This window comes from Gopherus evgoodei, chromosome 2, assembly GCF_007399415.2.
Source record: "Gopherus evgoodei ecotype Sinaloan lineage chromosome 2, rGopEvg1_v1.p, whole genome shotgun sequence".
In the NCBI taxonomy this organism is placed as follows: domain Eukaryota; kingdom Metazoa; phylum Chordata; order Testudines; family Testudinidae; genus Gopherus; species Gopherus evgoodei.
Window position 1 is genome coordinate 205,827,011 of NC_044323.1, and position 25,436 is coordinate 205,852,446.

At 45.5% G+C, this 25,436-nt stretch overlaps 1 protein-coding gene and 1 long non-coding RNA gene across 3 annotated transcripts in view; one reads left to right on the top strand and one right to left on the bottom strand.

The window, feature by feature from the left end:
- The window catches only part of RAB31 (RAB31, member RAS oncogene family), a 108,010-nt gene extending 91,472 nt beyond the window's left edge, over positions 1-16,538 (bottom strand). The window contains exon 1 of one of the 2 annotated variants that reach the window (XM_030552751.1): positions 16,256-16,538. In XM_030552751.1, the coding sequence (XP_030408611.1) occupies positions 16,256-16,279 (24 nt within the window). In that variant the 5' untranslated portion in view covers positions 16,280-16,538. Of the gene's footprint in view, positions 1-16,240 lie in introns of both variants that reach the window. The other variant, XM_030552750.1, reaches the window with a different exon arrangement.
- The window catches only part of LOC115646669, a 35,829-nt gene that overhangs the window by 539 nt on the left and 9,854 nt on the right, over positions 1-25,436 (top strand). Inside the window, exon 2 of the long non-coding RNA XR_003999098.1 lies at positions 13,638-13,741. This is a non-coding gene — a long non-coding RNA (uncharacterized LOC115646669). The remainder of the gene's footprint in view (positions 1-13,637; positions 13,742-25,436) is intronic.

Consider the following 25,436-nt stretch of genomic DNA (forward strand, 5'->3'; position numbering starts at 1 on the left):
CATGAAAACCTGGCCCCACTGAAGTCAATGTCCTGAAAGTGCATGTTTTGCATATTGAGTATAGCACAAATAATTGCATTAAATCTTTCTCATCTTACAAATTAGACTTTCTTCTGTTAAAGAATATCAACCCTCTCTTTTCAACCACAACGCTGAATTTCAAATACAAGAATAAATCAGGTTCTTCTTCAGTAAACATAAACCTAAACCTAGTTATTACACATCTCAGCCACATCCAAGCAGAGTGGATTTCACGTGCATTATAATGGGCTTGAGGTGCTACCAAGTTTAACGAAAATTGTCACGCGGCAGACTACATCCCAGTTTGCCATGAACGTAATGTTAGGGTAGACAAGCTCTTAAAGAAGAAAGCAAAATCAGGCTTGCTGGAACACTTAATCATATTTGCTTAGCAAAATTATGTCAGTTGACAAGACACCTTGGATATATTTTAAAAGAAGTTTAGTAGGAATTCCCATTGCATTTATAATTCAGATCCTACAGTGTGTATGCATTTTGTATGTAGAATATTTTGCACTCCTATAGCACTTTTCACCCACAGATAAAAAGCGGTTGAATACTTTGGAGGTGAGAGGACTATAAAAAATGGAAAAGGGAGACCAGTTTATGCTAAAGTATTCAAATGCAAAGACGTAATTCCAAAGAGTGGGGTTTTACTAACATATCTCAGAGTATTAATTGCAAATCTCCTTGGATTTATATTGATGAAATTAAATCATTGCCTTTACAGGTCAGCTAGACAGGGAAGAACATTATTCCTATGAGTCCAACAGTAAGGTTAGGTGTGTTTTATATCCTCTCTATGATAGAATTATTTAGGAAAAGTAAAAGGCACAAATCCTATGGCATGATTGGACAAACCCCCACATCAGACCAGAGCAAACTGGGGTGTCTGTAAGAGCACCCAGTGACAGATGGTAAGGGGCTTCCTGGTATGTAACAGTAAGTTTTAGCTGGCCTGACCAGCTCAATACACTTCACACACTGTTGTGATTACATTTATTTAAAAGATGTCTTATAATATATCATCTGAAAACTAATAACACACTAGTCATTAATAGCACTACGAAATGTATGTAACAACACTGTATGTAAAATTATGGACACTCTCTGACACAGGCACCGACTTTCCAAAGTGCCGTGGGGTGCTGCTCAACCCCCAGCTCTACCATAGGCCCCACCCCCACTCCACCCCTTCCCCCAGGGCCCCACCCACACTCAGCCTCTTCCCACACTCTCTCCCAAGCATGCTGCATACTTGCTTCTCCCCCCTCCCTCCTGCACTCAGCGAAACAGCTGTTTGCGGCAGGTGGGAGACGTGGAGAGGGAGGGGGAGGCGCTGATCCACAGGCCCGCCGATGGGCGGGGGCGCTGGGGGTGCATGGGGGGGAAGCTGACAGGGGGGATGCCAGTGGGTGCTCTGCGCCCATCATTTTTTCCCTGTGGGTGCTCCAGCCCCAGAGTACCCCCAGAGTCAGTGCCTATGCTCTCTGATATTATGTTTTGGAGTCTGGAAACAGACAGATGAGGCAAAATAGTTTTCCAGACAAAGGAGAAAGGCAAATACCTCTTTGGCTCAACTGTAAGTTGAACCAGGTGTGACCAGGGATAGGGATAATAGGCTATTCATTTGCTTGGAGATTGCAGGAAGATCATTTGCATTGTAAAATCACAGGAGACTGGCATTGGCTCCCCGATGGACACAGAAAGGTGAGCCCCAGGAGGGTTTCCTGACTTTTATAGATAAAGATAAATTTTGGGGATATAAGGAACTGCTGAAAGATTCTGGGGGATCCATCACCTGAGAGAACAAAGAAGCCAGCGCTTTGTATCTATGAAAGATGGGCCCTCCTGCTGCAACAGGTTGGAGAATGCTGACAACTTGGTGTAAGAAACTATGTTAGGTAAAGCTATATCTTGCTAAAATTAAATTTTAGGCTCTGGACAGCATGTGATTTTTTGTTTGTAACCCTTTCATATTTCTTTCACTCTTGTTTGAAATAATTTAAATCTATGTTCTTTGTTATTAAACTTATTCTAAGTTTTACTGCAAACCACCCCAAATGCTGTGTATTAGGCAGGGTCACCCAGAGGATTCAGGGGCAAAGCGGGGGAGCTGCGGCGCTTGTACTCACCCAGCGGCAGTCCGTGTGTTCAGCAGCATTTTGGCGGCGGGGGGCCCTTCAGTCGCTCCGCGTCTTCGGCAGCACTGAAGGGCCATTGCCGCCGAAATGCCACCGAAGACCCGGACAGCAGCCAGGCCAGGGCTCAAGGGGCCCCTGCAGGGCCCAGGGCAAATTGCCCCACTTGCCCCCCCACTCCCCGCGACCCTGGTATTAGCATGGAGTGTATCACCCCAGATGAGCTAACAAACTGTTAAGTGTACTGCTCTTTGGAGGAAGCAAATACTTCTATGAGTGCCCAGTAAGAGGGACTGGATACTCCAAGGAAGACTCAAGACTAGAAGGGTTGTTGGGGTCACTCTGCAAGGAATAACTGAGCTGGAGGAAGCTCAGGTGAGGCCTTTGTGCTGTGAACATGCTGCCAGTGTCAGGGCTCTGAGCCAAAGCTGCACAGCTTTAAGGCACCCAGTTTTACAGAGCAGGTGGTGACAGAACCCCTTTCTGGTCTGGTTGAACCCACAAAGCATCACGGGGGTTAGGGTGACCAGATGTCCCGATTTTATAGGGACAGTCCTGATATTTGGGGCTTTTTCTTATATGGGCACCCATCATCCCCCCACATTCTGTCCCGATTTTTCATACTTGCTGTCTGGTCATCCTAACAGGGTTAACAAACTGTACTGTAGACAGGAGCTGACAATGGCACCAACTTACAACACCAGCAAGCAATATGAAGCTTGGAGGGGAGGAGGCTCCAAATGGAGGGAATACAAGGAGGAAGCAAGGACTGCCCTGATAGAAGGACCAGGGGTCTGAAGCAGCGAAGACCTAAGGGATGGACTACAAAGTCGTGAGTTTGAGAACAGCCAAGTGTGGGGAGAATGCTTGGACTGGACTTTGTTGTCTTACTGCTAATTTGTTTGTTAAGGATGTCAAACGCCAGGTTGGGTTTGAGCTTTGACCCTACTAAGACACGTGGGCTGTGTCTGGGATCTGTCTTCACTTCAGTTAGCCTTGGTGACTGGCACTCGGGTTAGCCTAGCATAGCAAAGTCCTGAGTTACTGTGTCCTTGGCAGTGCTGCACTCGCGTGTGTGTTCTGCTGGACTTCTGGGGGCACAGCCAGTAAAGTGAGCACTGCTTGATCCTTTCTCAGTGAACTGGAGAACATGTCTATCCTTCTGAATACAAGGGGAACTGTGCAAAGGCATTGGAAGACTATCAGCATTCAGGTGACTTAACCTGTGTTGTCACTGCAAAATGGCTGGGTTACCACCCTTAGTGAAAGTGGAACCTAGACTCTAACCCACACCCCAAGATAGGCCAGTTAATCCAGGCTGAAAGACCCGCTTAACTCAGGGGAGAGGTTTTTCTGTGTGAATAAAAGGGTGGCTAGCAGCAACGTCCAAGAGTCCAGGCTATTGTAACAATGATCAGGGGCAGCTCCACGCCCCAGCATGCCAAGCGCGTGCTTGGGGCGGCATGCCGTGGGGGGTGCTCTGCCAGTCGCCCGGAGGGCGGCAGGCGGTTCCGGTGGACCTCCCGCAGCTGCTGGTCCCGCGACTTCAGTGGAGCATCCACAGGCACGCCTGCGGGAGGTCCACTGGAGCCGCAGGACCAGCGGACCCTCCACAGGGACGTCTGCGGGAGGTCCACCGGAGCCACGGGACCGGAGACTGGCAGAGCGCCCCCCACGGCGTGCCGCCGTGCTTGGGGCGGCGAAATGGCTAGAGCCACCGCTGATAATGATTAGCCTATATAATTTATTTGTGGGTGTGTTTTGAGAGGTTGACAGAGAATACTTGATTAGAAAAGGTGGGAAGTGGGGGAGCAAGATTTTCTGTGCTTTGACCTGTAACAGAACTTTCAATAATTCATGACCCCCAGTGCTGTTGCAATCTCATCCACTGAGAAACACTGGGTTAAACAATAAAAAAAATCAAGTATTTATATTATACTCCTAGAAACTTGATTTGTTTTTTGCTCTGGTAGATTGGGTCAAGTAGGGGGGAAAAGGATGCAACATCTGTGGCTCCAGCGACATGTAAAAGTGAGAATCACAGGGCATCATGTAGCAATGAATTAAATATTAAACTTTATTAAGGAGGCAGTTAAGCCATTATTTACAAAAGTCCAGCAGCTAAAAATGGATTTCTAAGGTATTTTTTATGCCTAGCTCTATTTTTGTATTTTTTCAACTGCTAATTGGCACATAAAATGTTATAAAACAGCAAATTGTTACTTAAAGTCCTACAAGTGTTACCAATAAATTTGTTTCTACTGTTGTTTTCATCCTAGCTTAGTAGCAATTTGGGATTTATTTACTATAATACCTGAAACCTTCCTACTACAGGAATTATAAAACAAGTTTCCAGAAGCCACTAAGGTTCTACATATAAAAAGGACACACAGGGGTTTCTAGACTTCCATTCTAAAAGTTGCTATTTTTAGACCCTTTCAGTCCTCAGCCTTATAGTACCTTGTATCTTTGAGACATTTGTTCCTCCTCCTGTACACTCACTGAGATCTTTGGGCCCATCTGAGGCACTGTTCCAGACAGAAGTGTGCACAGCTTTCTCCAGACCCTTGAACCATGCAGATGCTGTCACACCTACTGTCTCAAGAGGGCACTTCATTTTCTTTCGAGTACCAAGCTTCCCCAGACAAAACCCAAATCATCTTAAATAATGTATTTACTAGTATGTCACAGAATAGAGAGAACAATGAAAATTTAAATTAGTGAAATATTAAACTCATGGGAACAGACACAACGAAGTTACCAAAAGAAGTTCAAGTTGGGTTTTTTTTCATTCCCATTTGATTAAAGCACTCAAGGATATCCTAGTCTAGTGCCTTCTTTATGACTTCTTTCTGTCTATTTACCTAGGTACTTATATGGCCATTGTCTCTGTAGTACCCAAGCTGTCAGAAGAACTCTGAAGTGTAACATCCTCCCAGAATAAATATGTACTGTAGTATTTTTTGTAGCAGTTGCAGCATCTCTTTCGATTAGGATGACCAGATGTCCTGATTTTACAGTCCCAATATTCATGGATTTCTTATATAGGTACTTACACACACACAGCCCACACACACACACTCCCAATTTTTCATACTGGCTGTCTGGTCACCCTATTTTTGATAGTTCCCTTAATAAAGAGCCAGTTTAGTTTTCGAAACTTAAGAGTCCTCTTGTGTTAATACCCAGCATTTGGTACCTGAAGCCCATTTAGTAACCAAATTATTTATAATTCCCCTCATCTTTGATGTAAAGGAATAAGAAATCATAAAATAGTTAGCCATTTTGTCTGTCAAAACCATATAGTATGCAGTCAATGAGTAGATCAGGGGTCGGCAACCTTTCAGAAGTGGTGTGTCAAATCTTCATAAATTCACTCTAATTTAAGGTTTTGTGTGCCAGTAATACTTGTTAATGTTTTTAGAAGATCTCTTTCTATAAGTCTATAATATATAACTAAACTATTCTTGTATGTGAAGTAAATAAGGTTTTTAAAGTGTTTAAGAAGCTTCATTTAAAATTAAATTAAAATGCAGAGCCCTCCAGACTGGGGCCAGGACCCAGGCAGTGTGAGTGCCACTGAAAATCAGCTCGTGTGCCGACTTCGGCACCTCTGCCATAGGTTGTCTACCCCTGGAGTAGATGTTAGTTCACTATGTCAACGTATATATTGAAAATCAGATTGTAGGCTCAAATGTATGAGACAGAGAAGAGGAGAACATAAGAAGCCTTGCCCATCCTTTGCATCCCTGCTCACAAGCCAGTCACAATGTGGCTGAAGAGTGGGGCCACTACTCCCTGTGAGGACTGCCAGGAGCCTATAAGAGGAGCGTCCATGTCCATTCACCCCCATAACACTTTCCAGGGGAACAGGATTGCACAATGCATCTATTTTAAGTATGGCAGTGCTACCAGGGCCACTCTAGTAGTGACTCTCAGTATGTCTTAAGGGGAATTCTGGCTGGTCAGATAAATTCCCCCTAGGAATCCAATAGCAGCATGCTCCCTTCACAATGCTCACCTGGTAAAAGTCTTTGCTTTAAAGCCCCAATCCAGTTATGATTAAACAGCCCCTTCTTTACAGTTAAAAATGAACAAAATTTTAACTTCTTTCTTCCCATTATTGGTTTAGAATTAACATGTCCAATTCCAGTGGGTTGTGCCCTTGTTGCTGGCTAATTAGGCAAACATATTTATTGCATATATTGAAATTATCTGGCCATTTGATCACTAATAAGAATAGGCAACAACTTCCTGGAAGAAATTTTCATTAACACGTAAATGATTTTTCAGTCTTTTGTCCAGTGAATGCAAAAGTTTGAATAGGAAAATACACCCTTAAATGTACACCTATTCATTGATAAAATTTTAAAGGAGGAAAAATGTATCTAAACATTATGGCCATAAAGGTCTTGATTTCAAGCAATCATGTGCACCTCAGTGCTTGCATGCATGCAAACTTAAATGTAGCATAAAGAATCCTAATTTGTGCTTGAATGTGTATGTGAAAAGCAAGGGTTGCACACCATATGTATGTGTGTGCATGTCCAACTTGCCCATGGTGCAAGGTCCAAAGCACCCATGCAACCCTTGCTTTGCACATGCACATACTGATACATTTGCACAAATTGGTATTTACCTGCACATATATGAGTTTGCACATGTTCAAGCCCTTATATGTGCATGAACATTTGAAAAGCTAGAGAGCACACTACTGGATTCCATTTTAAGGAGAAAAACAACACAGAACACCCTGCTTAATGTTAGCCGTGTCTTTTAGAGATCTGCTCTTCCTCTGTAAGCTGCCTTTTGTAGGTTTTCCTTTTTTTCTCTCCCCCCCGCCCCGCCTCCAACATTTAACTATGTTTTAAAGAAAATAATTAAACCAGAACTGAATGATGGACAAGTCTTTCTACAATTATAAAGATATGTCCTTAGAAAAAAACACTTTCCTTTCTGGTTGCCCTTACAGGAAAAAGCATTATTGAATTGTAAGGATAAATCACACAAATCAAAAGCTCTTGATTTGTAAATGTGAAGAGTGGCTTTGGTTTTTCAAAGTCAGTCATCTGGTGACCATCTGACATAATGGTCAAGAGAATTTACAGGATAGTTTCTTACAGGGAATGCTTCAGTTTGCTCCATTAAATTTTCCTGAGCATGAGTTTCCTTAGCAAAGCCATAGATGACATGCAAGTGGTGTCTAGAAAATGGAGTTTATTATTGATTCCAATTCCTCCTTTTGGTGGAGAGACGGAATCTAATTGTTTCTGAATTACTAAGAAAGAAAAGTAACAGATCCTGAAAAGATGGAAAGGTACAACAGCAAAAACGCACGAGCACTTTGCAATAATCTGGAAACCAAAATGTAGTAATATGATTTAACATGGAGAATAACCACAACCTGCATACAATTTATTTATTATAACCCCATCCCACGGCAAGCCCTCAGCTAGTAAATAAGTATAATCAACAGTGCAGAAATGCATGTTAAGCACTGAGCATCACACAGTTCTGTGAACAACAAACTGCTGCACAAAGGAATCTTTTTTCTAGTCTGGTTACTGGTAAGTAGTGAAATATCTTGTGGGCCGACTTCTGCCTTCTGTTATGCTGGCACAAACCTAAAACTTGTCCACACTTACAGAACTACAGGTGCAGCTGTGCCACTGTAACATTTAGTGAGGATGCTATGTACACCAAACGGAGAGCTTCTCCCATTGGCATAGGTACTCCACCTCCCCGAGAGGCATTGTCTACACCAGGAGTTAGGTCAGTATAACTGCACGCTTAGAGAGATGGATTTTACACATCCCTGAGTGACGTAGTTATAATTGACAGAAGTTTGTAGTTGTAGACCAGGGCCTAAGGCAGGGATTGGCAGCCTTTGGCACAGGGCCCATCAGGGAAATCCACTGGCGGGCTGGGACGGTTTGTTTACCTGCAGCATCCACAGTTTCGGCTGATCGCGGCTCCCACTGGCCGAGGTTCACCATTCCAGGCCAATGGGGGCTGCAGGAAGCGGCGACCAGCACATCCCTCGGCCCACGCCACTTCCCGCAGCCTCCATTGGCCTGGAACAGCAAACTGCGGCCAGTGGGAGCTGTGATCGGTCGGACACTGCAGGTAAACAAACTGTCCCACCCTGCCAGCGGATTTCCCTGATGGGCTACGTGCCAAAGGTTACCGATCCCTGGCCTAGTGTGTTCAGTCAGGTTGTACAGGTGTAATTTCTATAAGTCTGTAATACGTAACTAAACTAATGTGGCCTCTGTTTATTTTTTCGAGAAGGATGTTTCAAGTCCTAATGTAATTAAGTCATTTTACTAAATAATCCTCCCAAACTTTAGGAAGAATAAATAATAATAAAAAGTTTTGGAAACTGTTCAGAAAAGCATTTAAGACAGAAAATTCTGGATTCTGTAGCATTCTGGGTTTAGCAGATCCATTGTTCAATGTCCAACACTACACTGTCACAAACATTTGAATCTGACCCTTTATAAAAACGTTTCATCAGGCTTATTAAAAAGGAAAAAAGCTAACTTACGCTTCTAAACGTATCATATTTGTTTACCAAAACAAAAGAATTAAATTACATTTCTCAGTCAATATCTAACTGATTTTTCTAGGCAGTTGTTGTTGGGTTGTGGTTCCCACACACGGAATATATAAGTCAAAATTCCACAGTTTTCTGCTATTTCTAACATGTGAATGGTGAAAGAGGAAAACAGGAATATGGAAATTTAGACCTAAGTGTAGCCTTATGTTTTTTTAAAATTACTTTTAATAATAAGATGAGTGCATGGGTGGCACATGGACTGCTGGCTGGGGGAGAATAACCCCCAGCCCCACCCTTTCCATCTGAGGACCCACCCCTTCATGTCCCGTCCCCCCCCACACACACACACTGCAGCCCAGAGCCTCCGACCACAGCCACTGGCCCCAGCCCCAGAGCAGCCCCAGTTCCCCCAGCCCCAGCATGCCAGTGGCATGGCCCCAGTCCCCCCAGCCTCAGAGTGCTTAGAGGGTGGGTGGTACGGCCCCAGTCCTTCCATCCCTGAAGGTCAGTGCCAGCCCCAGTCTGAATCCGAGCCAGGGCCACTGCCCAGGGGAACTGGAAAGAGTGGCCAGAGCAGGAAGCAGGAGGGAGCCTGGGGGCAGAGCGTGGATGGGGCCACACCTGGCTGTTTGGGAAGGCACAGCCTTCCCCAGCCTATGATACCCATCACCCATGGATGAGTGAACAGAAGTTAGTGACGTATCACTGACTGGAAAATAGCTTGTCAGTGATTCAGTCTCTCTTGTTCACTCATCTTGCTATTCAGTACATAAAAAACTTAATGAAGTCTACATTTAGCTAACAGACATAATCCTGCAATCCTTTCACTTCCACTCCTGTCTTCTGCACCCATCCATTACATTTTGTTCCTCTTTACACCACAAAACTACAATATATTTTGTGTGGATGGACCCCTGCACCCATCTGGAGCCCCATTGATTTCATTGGGACCCCATGTCAGCATAAAGATCTGCCTCCATAGAGCCAATCCTCAGATTGTAAACTCTTTCCGGCAAGGAATCTTTTATTTAATGTTTGTACAGTGCCTAGCACTATGGGGCCCCAATCCTGACAAAGACCTCTGGGCTACCATTGTACAAATAATAGCCTAGGGTTGCCAGGTGTCCGGTTTTCAAGCAGAACATCCGGTCGAAAAGGAAAACTGGCAGCGTCCAGTCAGCTTTGTCTGGTTACCTGCAGTAACCGGCCTCCGTCACTGAGGGGTGGGAAAAGCAGCAGCTGCTGCTGGGATCTGGAGGAGAGTCTCTGCTTAACAGCTGCTGCTCTTTCCACCCCCCAGCCTGACAGAGAGAACTGTCTGACTCCTGGACCGGGCTCCAAAGTAGGTACATGCGCTGTCTGGGGGCAGGGGAGAGGAGATCAGGTAACTTGCCCCCACCGCCCTTCTATGGCCCAATTTCCCCACCCTAGCCCTTTGCACCAGGGATGGACCCCCCCTCCCCATTGTGCCCCGATTTCCACACCCGGTCCCTCGTTCCAGGGATGGACCCCCCCATCCCATTGTGCCCCGATTTCCCCACTCCAGCCCCTCGCTCCAGGGATGGACCCCCATGCCTCATTGTGCCCTGATTTCCCCACCCCAGCCCCTTGCTCCAGGACTGGACACCCCCATGCCACTGTGCCCCAATTTCCTCACCCTGGCCCCTTGCTCCAGGGATGGACCCCCCCGCCCCACTTTGCCCCAGTTTCCCCACCCTGGCCCCTTGCTCCAGGGATGGACCCCCCCGCCTCACGTGCCCCGATTTCCTCACCCCAGCCCCTCACTCCAGGGATGAACCCCCCTTCCCCACTGTGCCCTGATTTCCCCACCCCAGTCCCTCACTCCAGAGACAGAAACCCTATAACATAACGGTTTTTGGAGGCAGGTCAGATTTAATATGTTCTGTTGTTTTTTAAACACTAGTAAAATTTAAAGATATTCAGAGAGACACTTGCAATGTAACGGCGAAGTTACATGGTACATTAAATGTTTCAATTTTTACAGAAAGATTTTGCTACAGAAAACGGCTCCACATTCTATTGCAGTCCAGGCCCTATTTTTTCCCTTAGTTTATCAAGTCATCACAACTGGAATGCCAGAGAGATTTTATCCTTACTAAAATTAACAACGTGTTCCAGATTACCTACATTATCAAAGAATTCTGACCACTTTTCTAGAATCTGCATGTGTTTACAGTGGAAACTGATACACCTGTACAGTACTGTATATGCAACACATGCCCAGACATAACGTAAAAACTTGGTAAATAAAGAAAGCAGAGGAGCAGGTAGGTCACAGGAGATAAAAACTAATACGCGACCTCCTGAAGCCCTACCAGGGCAAGCTAACAGTTTCCCTAAAATGTAACAAGTCAAGGAGCACAGTCTCAGTCCAAAGGCTGGAAACCTCGTTAGTAGTTGCCACACAACAGTTATGTTAGAACTTGGCAAGAAGCTATAGCTCAGTCCTACAGGCTGCAGAAAGAAGAGTAGAGCTCCAAAGTGCAAGCATTCATGATTTACTCAACACGTGCGCAGAATGATTAGATTTCTCTGCACAGAGCTAGGTAACGCAAGCAAATCTCTGAGCACCGATGAAAAGGAGGAAGTGAATATGAAATGCTTATAGGGGCGAAGACAGAGCATGACCATGGCATACATGCTTAAGTGAAACCTAGTATTTGCAAAATATGTGTGCCACGGCTATTTTACATTATTCATACTGCTAGCCAGGAGTAACAGCGTATTCAGCTGTAATAGCTCTACTCAGAAGAAAGCAAGAGAAGAGGCAGGCATGGGGCCACTCACACTGAAATGTCCCCAAAAGTTCTAAGAAAACAGGATAATTCACAGCTAGCTGCTCAATACTTTGCAACATCGGTGAGGCGCAATGTCCTTGAAAGCCCATCAGCAAGCACAACCTGCTTCCCCTCAAATTATTTCTCCTCACTGAATCATGAGTAACAGAGCACCACCCCATGGCTAGAAGTTGAGGCTAGACAAATTCTGATTGGAAATAAGGCATAAATTTTTAACAGTGAGGGTAATTAGCCACTGGAACAATTACCAAGCATTTCCTGGCAATTTTTTAAATCGAGATCGGATGTTTCTCTAAAAGATCTGCTCCAGGAATTATTTTGGGAAGTTCTATGGCCTGTGGTGAACAGCCAATCAGACTAGATAATTATAATGGCCCCTTCTGGCCAGGAATCTATGAATCTATGCACACCAAGTGTCTTACATCCTAATCCTAAAATTAACCTATGTATAAATTTGGGTTAGATTAGGACAGGTTTGCCCTGAGGTTCCCTTTCATCACTCTTCTGTTCATGTCTCATGTTTCTCACTCCATTAGTCACAACATGGGGGACCATCCTCCAGTAGCATGTAGTCTTAAAATGTTGTCTAAAGCAGTGGTTCTCAGTCTTTTTGGGCTCAGGACCAATTTGTAAATGTTTATGGCCTGTTGCAACCCAGTAAATAGTGTGGGGGTGGATGCCCTGCCTGGGGTGGTTACATTTGGATCCTGCCTCCCGGGTGGGGGGAGGAGTAGGGGAGGGGATGAGTCCAGCACTCACCCCACAGCGGCAGCTCTTGCAGCTACTATGCAGGGCAGCTGGCTGGGCTTGGCTCTTGGTTCTGGGAGTTGCAACCTCTGCGACAGCACCGCTGCTCACATTTGGCCCTGCCCCCTTGACTGGACCAAAGTTGTGTAAGTGGAGTTGTGACCTGGTTCATGGGGTTGCAGTGCCACTCACTCAAATTTTGCCCACCTGGACTCCTGTTATCATGATGGCTGGGCCAAACCTGAGTGGCACTGGGCTCCCAGAGGTTGCGGTGCCTGGAGCAGTGAGGTGAGCCCAGCCAGCCTGTGGGACAGGAGCTGCTATGCAACCCTTTGAAACATTCTGGCAACCCAGTTTTGGGTCCCACTCACAGATTGAGAAACCCTGGTCTAAAGGTTTCTCATAAAAAGGAGAGAGATTTCTCCTTTCATCTTACAGTACTGTACCGCACACTTTCCTGAGCTTCGTGAGGTGGAGACTGCAAGAAATCAAGCTTTTCCTTCTACCCAGGTGTTTTAAACACAATGAGCTACTCACTTTTGATGAGTAAATGGTGAAATATAGCCTGGATCCCCAAATCTGAATGTCAGTACATTCACATCAAGAACATTGGGTCAGATTGTCCCCTGTGCCAAGATGTGCTTAGTGCAGGAGGACTAGGGCATCAAGGAACCAGTTACAGGTCTCCATCTCTCGTACAGTGGCTCCAGCCCCAGCCATGGAATGCTGCTGTAGTACACAATAGCTGGCTGTTGTCCCTAGTGGTCAGCTGAGAGTGGTGGATGGTTCTGGTCTCTCCCACAACACACACCTTCTACACTGGGATGAAGAGTTTGCAAATTGTGCAGGAGCTGGTTTTGCTCTATGCCAGCTGACAGTTCCCAGTTGGGAATTGTCAGCTGGGCAGCTACAGGCAGATTTCAGACGCTTTGCACTATTCAGGTTTGTACACTGTAATGGGAACTGGTTTGGGATAGGACAAGAGGGGTCTTCCTCCGTAGTCTGATTGAGAAATGTAATCTAGAGCTATTTTCACAAATGGAGGAGGGAGATGGGTTCAAAATCTGACTTGATGTTCCCAGGATCTCAATTTCTTGCATAAGGATTTGCATGTTTTATAGGATTTAGGTGCCTCAGATTTTACTGATTACCAGGTGGCCTACTGGGTACATTGCTGCTGGACCTATCCCATTTCATAACATGTATGAAGTTAGATCCTAGGAACTATTAAAAAGATAACTCTACGGTTTCTTTTGTTAGATCTTCAGGCTCTATTTTGGATTGGCATCCTGCAGAGAGCTCTTTTAAGTAGACCAAAAGATTAATGGACGAACTTGTTCTCACTGGCAGGCACTCAACTGGCCAATTCTGGAAATCTGTCTTTGCTGGTAGGCAGTGGATCTGTCAGATGAAGCCTTCTGAAGTCTTGAAAAAAATGACTGCCAGCCTCCATGGTAAGTGAGATGACTATGAACAGCAGTGAATGGTTTTGTAGAACTAAAGTATATTAAGACTCAGGAGGGAACCTCCTCTCAGTAACTACAAGGCTGATGTAACTGTAGTTCTTCATGGTTTCTTAAATGTTTCCTCTGCTGCGCTAATTTTTTTGTGAATGTATTGCATTCACGGCACATGTAGTTGTTCTGTATGTTCTTCTCCTTGCCTTAGAACAAACAAAACAACAACAAAAATCCTACAGAACTCCTACATTTAATGTTACAAAATAGCAATAAATTTACTGCAAGAGGAATGTCATTTCGTAAGACTGCTTCTGCCTCTATAAACACCACGATTACAGGATTTGCAGTTTGTGGGAAAAAGAAGCATCTACTTATTCTAACACAGACTTCTCAAGTTTGAGTAAACTGCGTTTACTTTTGCATCTATACAATTTTAAAGATGAACGCAGAGATTTTCATTGGCGAGGGAAGAATGATTATTGCCAACTACTTTGGACAAAACTCTTCATTTACACCTACTTTGTACTGGTGTAAATGCCAACACCAAGGCACTTAAAAATTTGGTTAGCGAGTGTTTTTTAAAGTGGCATCTCATTTATATTGCATTAAAATAGTTCACTGTACGTATCTAAGTTTATAAAGCTATTCTCGGTTTCATGGGGGTATGATATAAAATCTTTGTATTCATACAGATGATGACTTATTCTGTTTTTAAAACTTACATGAAATGCTACGACAGAGACTCTCAAAAGCTCTGAATTTTTAAATGCTGTGCTTAACTAATATTCAAAGAGTAATTTCATCAGCACATTTTAATGCAAGATTATTTTTGTGAATGGCAGAGAGTAGATCCAAATCACAAACCTAAGCACATTATTGTTTCAAATGCAGAAAGAGAAGCAGCAAAAATAAATTACTATTATACAGAATGAAACTTCTGTTATTAGTTCATTAGACCAAGTTTTAGTAACTCCACTGAAGTCAAGGTACAAAGCACACAGCAAATGCCACTAAAAATCTTGTTTAGGGGTATTTGAAACAAGCGATGACATGGGGTAACAATAATGCCCTCTCTACACTACAGAGATTTTGAAAAATCTTTTTTACCCTTGTTAACATTGGTTCACTTAGACGAATGGTAATGACAACAGGCCATTTGTCAAAAGTTTCTCTAGTGTAAGCAAGACTGAAGTTGGAAGAGGCATTCTTCTGTAAGAATTCTTTATCCATCCTAGTTTGTTGCAATAGCAGCTCTAAGAACACCCCAGAAGTGTGTTGTGAAAGTAAAACAGATGCTGTGAGATGTCCCGCATCCCACATGAATCGTTTAGATTAAGTAGATAGTAAATGGCAAGTATTAAGGACTGAATAATCAAGAGGTTCAAAGGAACAGATTCCAGCAAGATTTTAGGTTTTGCCCTTATATATGAAATTCACTTATAAAACTTCAGTGGAAATAATAGTTTGGATTTAAAAATCTCCCTTCGCTTTCCCTGCCCAAAGATTGCAGCCTTGGCTAGTAGTTAAGAACCAGAAAGTGAAAATCACTAGAAACAACAATTAACATGGACTAATGATAATTTTCCTATCCAAGGTAAGTGAAAGACAAAAGGTGAACAAAACACAGTGAAATTCGTTCACTTCAAATGATCTATGAAAATTTATGATTTAAAAAAAAAGGGGGGTGGGGTTTAACCTCCATGGCTCTATAAACAGCATCTCATTTCAACAGCCAAGTTTATTTCCTTTTGGAAAGAAAAAATCCCACCCAGGAACCTGGTATGTTGTATACCAAGTTTCAGTCTGAAGGAATTTACCACAGCCGGATAATAAAACCCTCAAAAAGGGAGAGACAAGCACTTTTTCAGCTGAGTGGGATCTATTATTTGGTATGATCTCTGTGTACCACAAAGCTTCCTTCCCCTTAATGCACTAGCACCCTGCAGCTGTGCATTGAACTCTGGAGCATTAAAAGTTCGATAATAAACGCAGCCCCCCAAATCCACAGTGGAGGGCAAAGGTCCATAGGTTTGGGGAGTGCAGCAGGCCCTTGTCCCAGCTGGAAATGGTGTCTTCCAGGAAACAGAACATTCAGTCCCCCACCTGGCGCAGAAGGGAACTGAAGGGGGTGGGGGAGCAGTGGAGCGAGACCACAGACAATTTAGACGAAAAAATGCCCAGCTGCCCACATCCTTAGCACAACAACTTCCCCGCAAATGCCTTTTCCCGGAGAACAGCCCAAGAGGGGAAGCGGGGGGGCCCAAGCAGCTCCCTTTATCGCGGGCTCAGCCAAGCCAGGCACAAAGTAGAGCCGCGGACAAAGAAAGTCCGTCCGCAAGGAACTCGGCGCAAACTTCCCGGGGAGGCTCGCAGGGCGGCTGGCAGCCTGGTCTCGCTCTCCTGAGCCTGTGCTGTGGTGGGGGGGCCTCCAGCGGCGTCTGCCCCCTGCCCAGGCCGAGCCCCTCCACCCGCCCGGCGCACGCCGCTACTCACTCCAAGCAGACACACTTTCAGTTCTCGTATCGCCATCATCTGCTTGGGGAGACGCCGCTTCGCATCGTCCGGCGGAATCACTCCCGGGCCGGCTCTCCCGAATGGGGAACGGAAAAGCAGCTGCGGCGCTGCCTGAGCCGCCACCGGTCACATGAGCACAGTCCCAGCTCCTCCTCGTCCTTTTTGGTGCTTTCCTCCCCCAAAGCCAACACACACACACAAATCTCTCCACTTCAGCAGATTGCAGGAGCGGCGGTTTCTCTGTTTGGGACTCTGCTGCTCTGCTCCCTGCGAGCACCAGGACACCCCGCTGCCCGGCAATGACAGCGAAGCGCTCAGATTAGCCGGGCCAAGAAAGCCCTCGCCTGGTCCCCAGCCACTGTGCACCGCGCCAGTTCTACACCCAGAACCAAGGGTGTCATTACCCTGAGTATGAATCACAAATACAGGAGTCTCCCTCGACGGTCAAGAGACTTGGCCGATGATCTGCAAATGGCAAGGCACTCAGATTAGGGACAACAGGAGTGGGCAAGGTGTACGAATAGAGTAAAATATGTTTTTAAATCACTGGAGGGGAAAGCTTTTGTGTGCTTGTTTTTGGCACAACAAAACTTTTGTAGATGAGAGTTTTTTGTTCTGTTACCCTCTTCTCTCCTGTCTCTTGTGTCACCAAGGGGTCTCAATCAGTAATGCCACATAGGTTCCAGCACAGCAAACAGATGGTTCATTTTAAGATAACTTTTGCATTGTGCAAAAAAAATGACAATATAATTAATATAACCTACTTTTCGGCCCCAAAAGTAAGACCCATTCCTTCTTAGGATTCTCTTAAGAACATATGAGTGGCCATAATAGGTCAGACCAAAGGTCCATCTAGCCCAGTGACAGTGGGCAATGCCAAATGCTTCAGAGGGAATGAACAGAACAGGCAATCATCCAGTGCTCCATCGCCTGTGGCCCATTTCCAGCTTCTGGCAAAGAGAGGCTAGGGACACCATCCCTGCCCATTCTGGCTAATAACCATTGATGGACTTATCTCTATGAACTTACCTAGTTCTTTTTGAACCCTGTTATAGTCTTGGCTTTCACAATGTCCTCTGGCAAAGAGTTCCACAGGTTGTGTGTTGTATGAAGAAATACTTCCTTTTGTTTGTTTTAAACCTGCAGCCTATTAATTTCATTTGGTGATTCCTAGTTCTTATGTTATGAGAAGGAGGGAGAGCTCAGTGGTTTGAGTACAGGCCTGCTAAATCCAGGGTTGTGAGCTCAATCCTTGAGGGGGCCATCTGGGGCAAAAAATCAGTACTCCATCCTGCTAGCTAGGGCCGGCCTTAGGATTTATGGTGCCCTAAGCGAGATTATTAAACTGGTGCCCCTGTGCCTGATCTGCTCTTAGCAACACAAACATAAGCTTATAGTATTGGAAAACTTGCCACATTCACATTATTAAAACCAGTTTAACTTAATTAAGCACACTGTAATGCTGATGGACTAGCACTAAAGAAGCAGCACTATAGAAAAAATTCTGATATGACAGAATGATGCAAATAATTTTTTTTAATTTATCAAAATTTTATTGGAAATTTATATGAAGAGGTATTGAAACAAAGATTTGTTTTTAATTAAAAGCAATCTTTCTGGCTTTTTTGGCTGCAAAATCAGTAATAATGTCATCGTATGACAAAGACAAAGTCGTGTCTTGTTCGATCGCAAGAATAGCAAGACCAGTCAAGCGTTCCTGACTCATTGTAGAGCGGAGATAGTTTTTAATGAGCTTTAGTTTTGAGAAACTCCGTTCTCCTGATGCTACTGTTACAGAAATTGTCAGTAGAATACGAGTGACAATGTACACATTAGGATATATGTCAACAAGTTTGTGGGTATGAATAAACTGTACAATGTCCATCACCGATTTTGCATGTGGCAACATTGATGACAGTGTACTCAATTCTTCGTACAGTTCAAGTCCATTTAAATCAAAACTATCACGGTGCTTCAGGAGGCTCTCTAGATTCTTGCACTTTGTCATTAGTTGCTCTTGTTTTCCTATTTCGTTGAATTTAGTTATGTCATACAAAAATCCAAACTGTTCATGGTGGGCTTGCAAGGTATTAAACCTTTCATCAACAGCAGATACTGCTTTATCCATCACAACATTAAAAAATTCAACCTCAAATTTCTTTTCTGGATCGTTTATGGGCATGATCTGCTGTACAGATTCTTCACAGAGAAGTGTCCCTGGCCTTTTTAACTCATATTAACTATGTATTTACTTTATGAAAGTTGGAGAAAACATTGTGAAAACGTAAAACACTGGCTGCCCAACTTCTGGGCTGGCAAAAGTTATACTGACTCACAGGGAGAAAAAAAAAGCAGGTGAATCTTAGTACAACATATGGTCACTCTATACCAGGAGTCGGCAACCTTTCAGAAGTGGTGTGCCAAGTTCACTGTAATTTAAGGTTTCTCGTGCCAGTAATACGTTTTAATGTTTGTAGAAGGTTTCTCTCTATGTCTATATTATATAAATAAACTATTGTTATTATCTGAGGTCTTGGCCACTGGTCCTGCTCAGGCCACTGCCAGCTGAGTAAATGAAACCCCAAACCGGCAGCGGGCTGGTGGCTGGAACCCTAGACAAGGATCCCAGGCCCTGCTCAGCCCGCTGCTGGTCTGGGGTTCTGACCACCAACTCCTGCCAGCCAGGATCCTGGCCGCCAATGCCCCCCCCCCCTCCAGCCCACTACTAGCCTGGGATTCTGCTCACCCAGGCTGGCAGGAGGCAGAGTGGGGCTGGCAGCTGAGCTCCTGACTGGCAAGGGGCTGGCAGCCGGAACCCCGGAGTAGCAGTAGGCTGAGTTCTGCTGGCACCCCAGACTGGCAGCAGACTGAGCCACTCAACCCCCCACCGGCCCTGCTCAGCCCGCCACCAACCCGCTCAGCCCGCCACCAGCCCACTCAGCCCTCTGCCGGCTGAGTGAATGGAACCCCAGGCTGACAGCAGGTTGAGTGGTTCAACTGGCCTGCTCAGCCCACTGCCAGCCTGGGGTTCCTTGGGGGTCCCCAGGCCAGCAGCAGGTGCTGAGTGGGGCCGATGGCTGGTATTCCAGCTGGCAATAGGGCAGCAGCCGGAACCCCAGAGCAGTGATGGGCTGAGCTGCTCAGCCTGCTGTTGCATACCATCAAAAATCAGCTCACCTGCCACCTTTGACACGTGTGCCGTAGGTTGCCGAACCCTGCTTTATACACTAGTAAGGAGATGAGCATATTACAGTTGTTGGAGGGCTCTTATCAGGAGTAACAGGCTATAGGAAAGTCAGTCAACATTTTTTGTTTCTCTGATGAAAACTGACCCACACCCTGGCTCAAACCAAACCTGTCACTAATAATTGTCAACAACTTAATTTTCTGTTTTTGACTAAGATATTGATTTAAAAAAAATATTGAAATTAGATTCAGGATTGTTAGCAAGAATTTTTGGCAAACAAAGTTGTTAAATGACAATCTAAATGGCAACACAGTACTGCTTTCATGCTTGGCTCACCCCCCAGCCTGCTGGTCCAACAGCTGCAGTAGAGGAGGAGATAGGTGGAAAACTGCAGGACCCAAAAATCCACCTCTTGGGGTGCAGAATGGCAACAGCAGCAGCAAACCCTCAGGTCCAATCACATGCCAATGGGCACCGCCGCCAGCCCAACAGACCATGGTGAAGTTAGCAAAGCATCTGATCTCAGGGACGGAGCACCCATGGAGCCACAGCGGCTCATCCTGCCCTGTGCAGCTCCCTCCAGATGAGATGGATCACTGGCAGCTGCCAGCCCAGGGGAGAGGCGTTCCCCAGCTAGGGTGGCCAGATCCAGATGTCCTGATTTTATAGGGCCAGTCCCGATATTTGGGGCTTTGTCTTATATAGGCACCAATTACCCCCACCTAGAGTGACCAGACAGAAAGTGTGTAAAATCAGGACAGGGATGGGTGGGGGTGGGAGGGTAAAAGGAGCCTATATAAGAAAAAGACCCCAAAATTGGGACTGTCCCTATAAAATAGGGACATCTGCTCACCCTACCCCAATCCCCTATCCTGATTTTTCACACATCTGGCTAACCCCAGCCAAGCCCTGTGTGACATTCCAATTCTGGCCGCCTGCCGAGGAAGTGAGTTACTTTCACTTTCATTCCTCAGCAGGCAACCAGCCTCCCCTCCCCCCCAGCACCTCACCCAACCCAGACCTGATGGAGGGGAGGGAGGAGAGAGAGAGGGGTGCTCCTGGGGAGGAGGGAGAAAGGAGAGGGTGCTCCGTGGGGCGGGGGAGAGAAGAATGGATGTTATGGAGGACAACAAAGGATACTGGTTCCAGAGCCACAGAGCCTGCCTCATCTCACCTCAGCCGGGAGGAAAGAGTCACATTCACAGGTGAGCTCCTTTCCCAACCCCTACCTCCTCCCCTTCCCAGAGACCCCAGCAGCCAATCCCATTCCTCAGACTGTGCTGCATACGGCTCTCTCTAGGACCCAGCAGCCCTGCTTCTACACTGTCTGGGCTGCCCCAGGCAGAGTGAGGCCCTATGCAGCTGCCTATTCTGCCTATGCCTAAGGACGGCCCTGCTGCTAGCAAAGGCAGAGGGCTGGACTTGATGATCTTTCAGGGTCCCTTCCAGCTCTATGAGAATAGGTATATCTCCATAAATTAATACTTCTTGGAACAGAGGGGACTGATTAGAGCAGTTGCATCCCCTTATGCTGCTGCTGTGTGGCCAGTAAGAAAGCCAAATGGTACCTGGTGCCTCACTGTGCATTACAGAGCACTAAATGCTCTGGTCAATTCACCAGCCTCAGTAGTGGCAGCATACCCTGAAATGCTAGCCTGTATTGGACCCCCTCCCCCCTAAAATGTAAAAATACACATGGGGCTTGTACTCACTTCAGCAGTTGGTCCATCAATGGTTATTAGCCAGAATGGGCAGGGATGGTGTCCCTAGCCTCTCTTTGCCAGAAGCTGGAAATGGGCGACAGGCGATGGAACACTGTATGAAGTATTAATTTATGGAGATATACCTATTCTCATAGAGCAGTGGGTCCTTCACTTGCTCCAGGTCTTTGGCGGCACTGAAGGACCCACTGCTGAAGACCCAGATCAAGTGAAGGACCTGCTGCTGAAGACCCTGAGCGCTGCCAAGTGAGTAAAAATTAAAAAGGCGCCTCTAGCCAGGGAAGGGATTCTCACTGGGCACGGGGCCTGATTCAAGGGGAATTGGTGGAATAGGCCTAAAGCTGGCCCTGGCTGGCTGGCACCCCACACCAATGTGAAGCTAGCCCAAGTAAAACCCAACATCAGATGTTTCGGGTGGCTAATCCCAATCAGATAAAGGAGGGGACACTAGTATGGTTTTTGGATGGAAGTTGTAGGTATCAGGGGGGATGGAAAACTGCAGGCTTAGCTGTTGTAGGAATCAGAAGAAATGAGATAGTCAGCACCATTAGTTTCTCACTAGAAGCAAGGTCAGCTCAGGAGGCAGAACTGTTAGCCTTGCTAATAGCTTTAAATGAAGTTGAGCCAGAATGTCGGGTGGTGGTAGATTCAGATTATGTATTTCATGGGGCCACATTAGGCAACAGATGGCTCCATAATCAAGCATGCTAACTGGTGGAAGCAGGTGAAGGAGCTCAGTCACTGTTTTACACGGATCAGTGTGGTAAAGGTAAAGGTACACAAGAAAATGGACCCCTAAGCAAAGGGAATAATCTAGCCGATGCAGAGGCCAAGTAGGCTGCAACAGAGGCACCCCCATGGCCCTGGGAGCCAGAAGAGAGTGTGCCTGTAGCAGTGATAACAAGAAGTGGTGTGGATACAGACTGGGAAGGGCGAATTTGAGAGTTGCAAGAATCTGACCCAGGACTGGCAGGCATCATAAAATTTGGGGAGTCAGGGACAGGCATATGCCAAAGGTGAAACTAATAGAAGGGATTTGGTGTGTCTTAACAGCTGAAGGATCAGTAATGCTGTGCCCTCAGGGAAACTGGACGGCTTTCTTAAGCTGGGTGCATGGGAGCTTGGCAGGGGGACACCTCGGATTTGAGGACGCACTGGAAACTTTAAAAAGGTTGTGCTGGTGGCCAGGAATGGCAGCTGATTTAAAATCACATCTGGAATATTGTTTGGACTGTGCCAGGCACGACTCACCTCACAAGGTGCTAAGGGGAGAATTAATGAGACAAGCCCCAAGGGGACCTTGAGAAAGTATACAAATTGATTACACAGGACCCCTAACACCAGATCACAGGAAAAAATGGTTCATGTTGGTGGTAGTGGATGCATTCAGCAGATGGGTGGAAGCTTTCCCCACAAAGTATCAAACTGCCTGAGTAACTGCTGAAATACTGGTAAATGAGGTATTCACTCACTGAGGGGTCCCAAAGATGATTGACTCAGACCAAGGAGCTGCTTTCTGGTCAGATCTGTTAGGGGAGCTATCAGCCCCCACTGGAATCACACAATTGTTCCATATTGCTTATCACCCACAGGCTGTGGGACAGGGGGAATGCATGAATCGCACCATTAAGAATGAGCCAAGAAAGGGTGTGGGAATGGGAGGGAAAAATTGGTCACAATTACTGCCATTTGTCTTAATGAGAATAAGGGCCCGAGAATCAAGGGCACAGAATTTTCTCCATACAAGACTCTCATGGGAAGGCCCATGGAACAGTGGAAAAATCTACTTACCCCAGTACCTGGGAAAGTCACTACACACGGCTTAACACAAGAATTGGATTTTAACTGGGACGCAAATCAGACAGGTATAAACAGGTATAGCAGGCAGTGGCCTGGTGAGACCACCAAGGAGCAGCAAGAGTCAAAGCGTGGTATGACCTGCCCAGGGAGCGTGATCTACCCATGGTGGGAGATCTTGTGATGTACAAGATTCCAGGTCAACACCATCCATTCACAGCTCCTAAATGGAAGGGCCCCTATCTTGTCCTTGATCAGCTAGGGCCCCGTCTGCTATTATTGGGTACAGAGAATGGAGGACGGGAGTGGGTTCACTGCACGCAAATAAAAAGGTACAAACAGGGGATTGGGAAATGAGACATGTAAATTTTGTTATGTGTGTATTACAGGTTAAGTCAAAAAAGGGAAAAGGATAAAAATTCCCTGGCCCTGGATGGAACAATTATTAGTGCTAATCACAATTGTCACATTTACAAATTCTATTCAGATCCCACGATCTGAAGTGTCAAAAGGAGGAAACACACGGACAGCTACACATTCAACCTATGGTAATAAAGCTAATGAAGACTATGAGAATCTGCCCATAGAAAGATGTGCCACTAATACTCCAACAGGAATTTGGCAGTGTTGGTACATGGTTTATGGATTAGATGGGGGAATCCCCACCCGGTGGAGAATATCAAATTTATCAGGAAATATTGCATGGTACTCCCTGAGTGCTGCCATGATTAATGGAGTGGAAAACACAGTTACCCAGCTATGTGCTTTGTTACAGAGGGTCCAAAGAATATAACCCTCTGGTGTCCTGGAGCGAATAAACCCTCTAGGGAAAATGGGGCCCCACATTTAGGGTGTCACGTTACCATTTGTAACAACAATGGTACTTCCATGGAAAATAATCCCCAAAGGTGTGGTTGTTATGTACATATTACATGGGGCGTAAAATCCCCTTTGGGATGCTGGGTGTATGGTAAGTTAACCATTTTACACGATGTAACCCTACAGGTGATATGAATGTCAAGTCGAAAGAATTCAAATTTAAAGAGGCCACAGTCTGGAGCCGAAAATATTCCCCGATGAGCAAATGTATGAGAGCCATTGTGGGAGTAGGTGCAGCCAGCACTTTTTAATGTGTCCTTTCACTCTTTTACATGGGTGATATGCCCAAGGAACGGTGGATGGACCAAATTCATCCTAACTGTAGTATGTACATAAAAGGATTGAAACAACAATTCAGTTGGTGGGTGAGGGGACACACCTAGAATCGTCATCAGAAAAGGGGATTGTGGGCAGCAGGGAACACTATGCTGGGTAAATGGAATCTGGGGGACGAATGGGTAACCAAATAATTAGTAAGCCAAAATGTAAAATTTCAATAACAAATTAATGAATTAATGGCGCAGCAACTATCGGCAGTTGCCACTGGGTGGAGGACAGCAGTAGAGGTAAACTTGCAGTTAACTCATTGGGCAGGGGACCTGGTGACATGGATGGGGGATGGCTTCAGAGAATTAAAATGGGGAGAAGTGTGTGTAGGTATTCAAAATGCTCAGTTGATAATGTTAATGGATATTATGAGAGATGCTTGGTCAGAACAATGGCCTTCAGTATTAAATTGGGAGGTTAGCCCATATTTATCCACAATTGCAAAAACATACCCATCTACCTGGAAAATAACATCCCCCACCTGTGGGGAGAGTTCTTGTGTAATTGTTACTATGATACCATGGGAAGGAAATGCAAATAAGATAGTCCCCTTGAGCCCTATGGGAGTAACTAGGGAAGGGGAAGCGCATTGGGAGCCACTAGGAAATAGATGAGGGCGGGTTGGAATGGGATAAACTGGACTGTCATCACATTAAGCAGTTGTATATCCAGAGGAGGAATATGGATGTGCCCGTCTCCTATGACTATGGAGGAGCAGAATCAATGGCCTATTGCAAAGGGGGGGGGCATTTAGGAGTAATGTATATGGGGTACGGTGTATTCTGTTAGGAATGTATGTAATCCTGAAATATAACACTAGGAGGCATAATCCTTCCAAATTATGAACTTCTACACACTGCCACCTGAACTATGGTGCACCAATGGATCAGTGGACTTAATCGTTGTAAACTATCAAACCAGCACCTACTACCCCATGCCGTACCAAGTAGTTGAACTGGTTTGGACAATACCAAATGTCACTGTGGATATTCAATGGACACACAATATGGACAAAAGTATACAAAGATTACAAGAGCAACTTGCTGCAAGCGCCAACAGTTGAACACACTTACAATACACACTACAGGATGGCGCTGACAAAATTTTAATCCTATCAAAGGAGAAGAAGCAGAGTTTTTGGTGGTGGCCAGGATGTTGGACCATACTGCAGTGGTCAGGACTCTTAGTATTGCTGTGAATTATCATAGCAGCTGGTGTATTGTTAACTGTATTTCTGTTACATTGTATATGGAAACGATTAAGG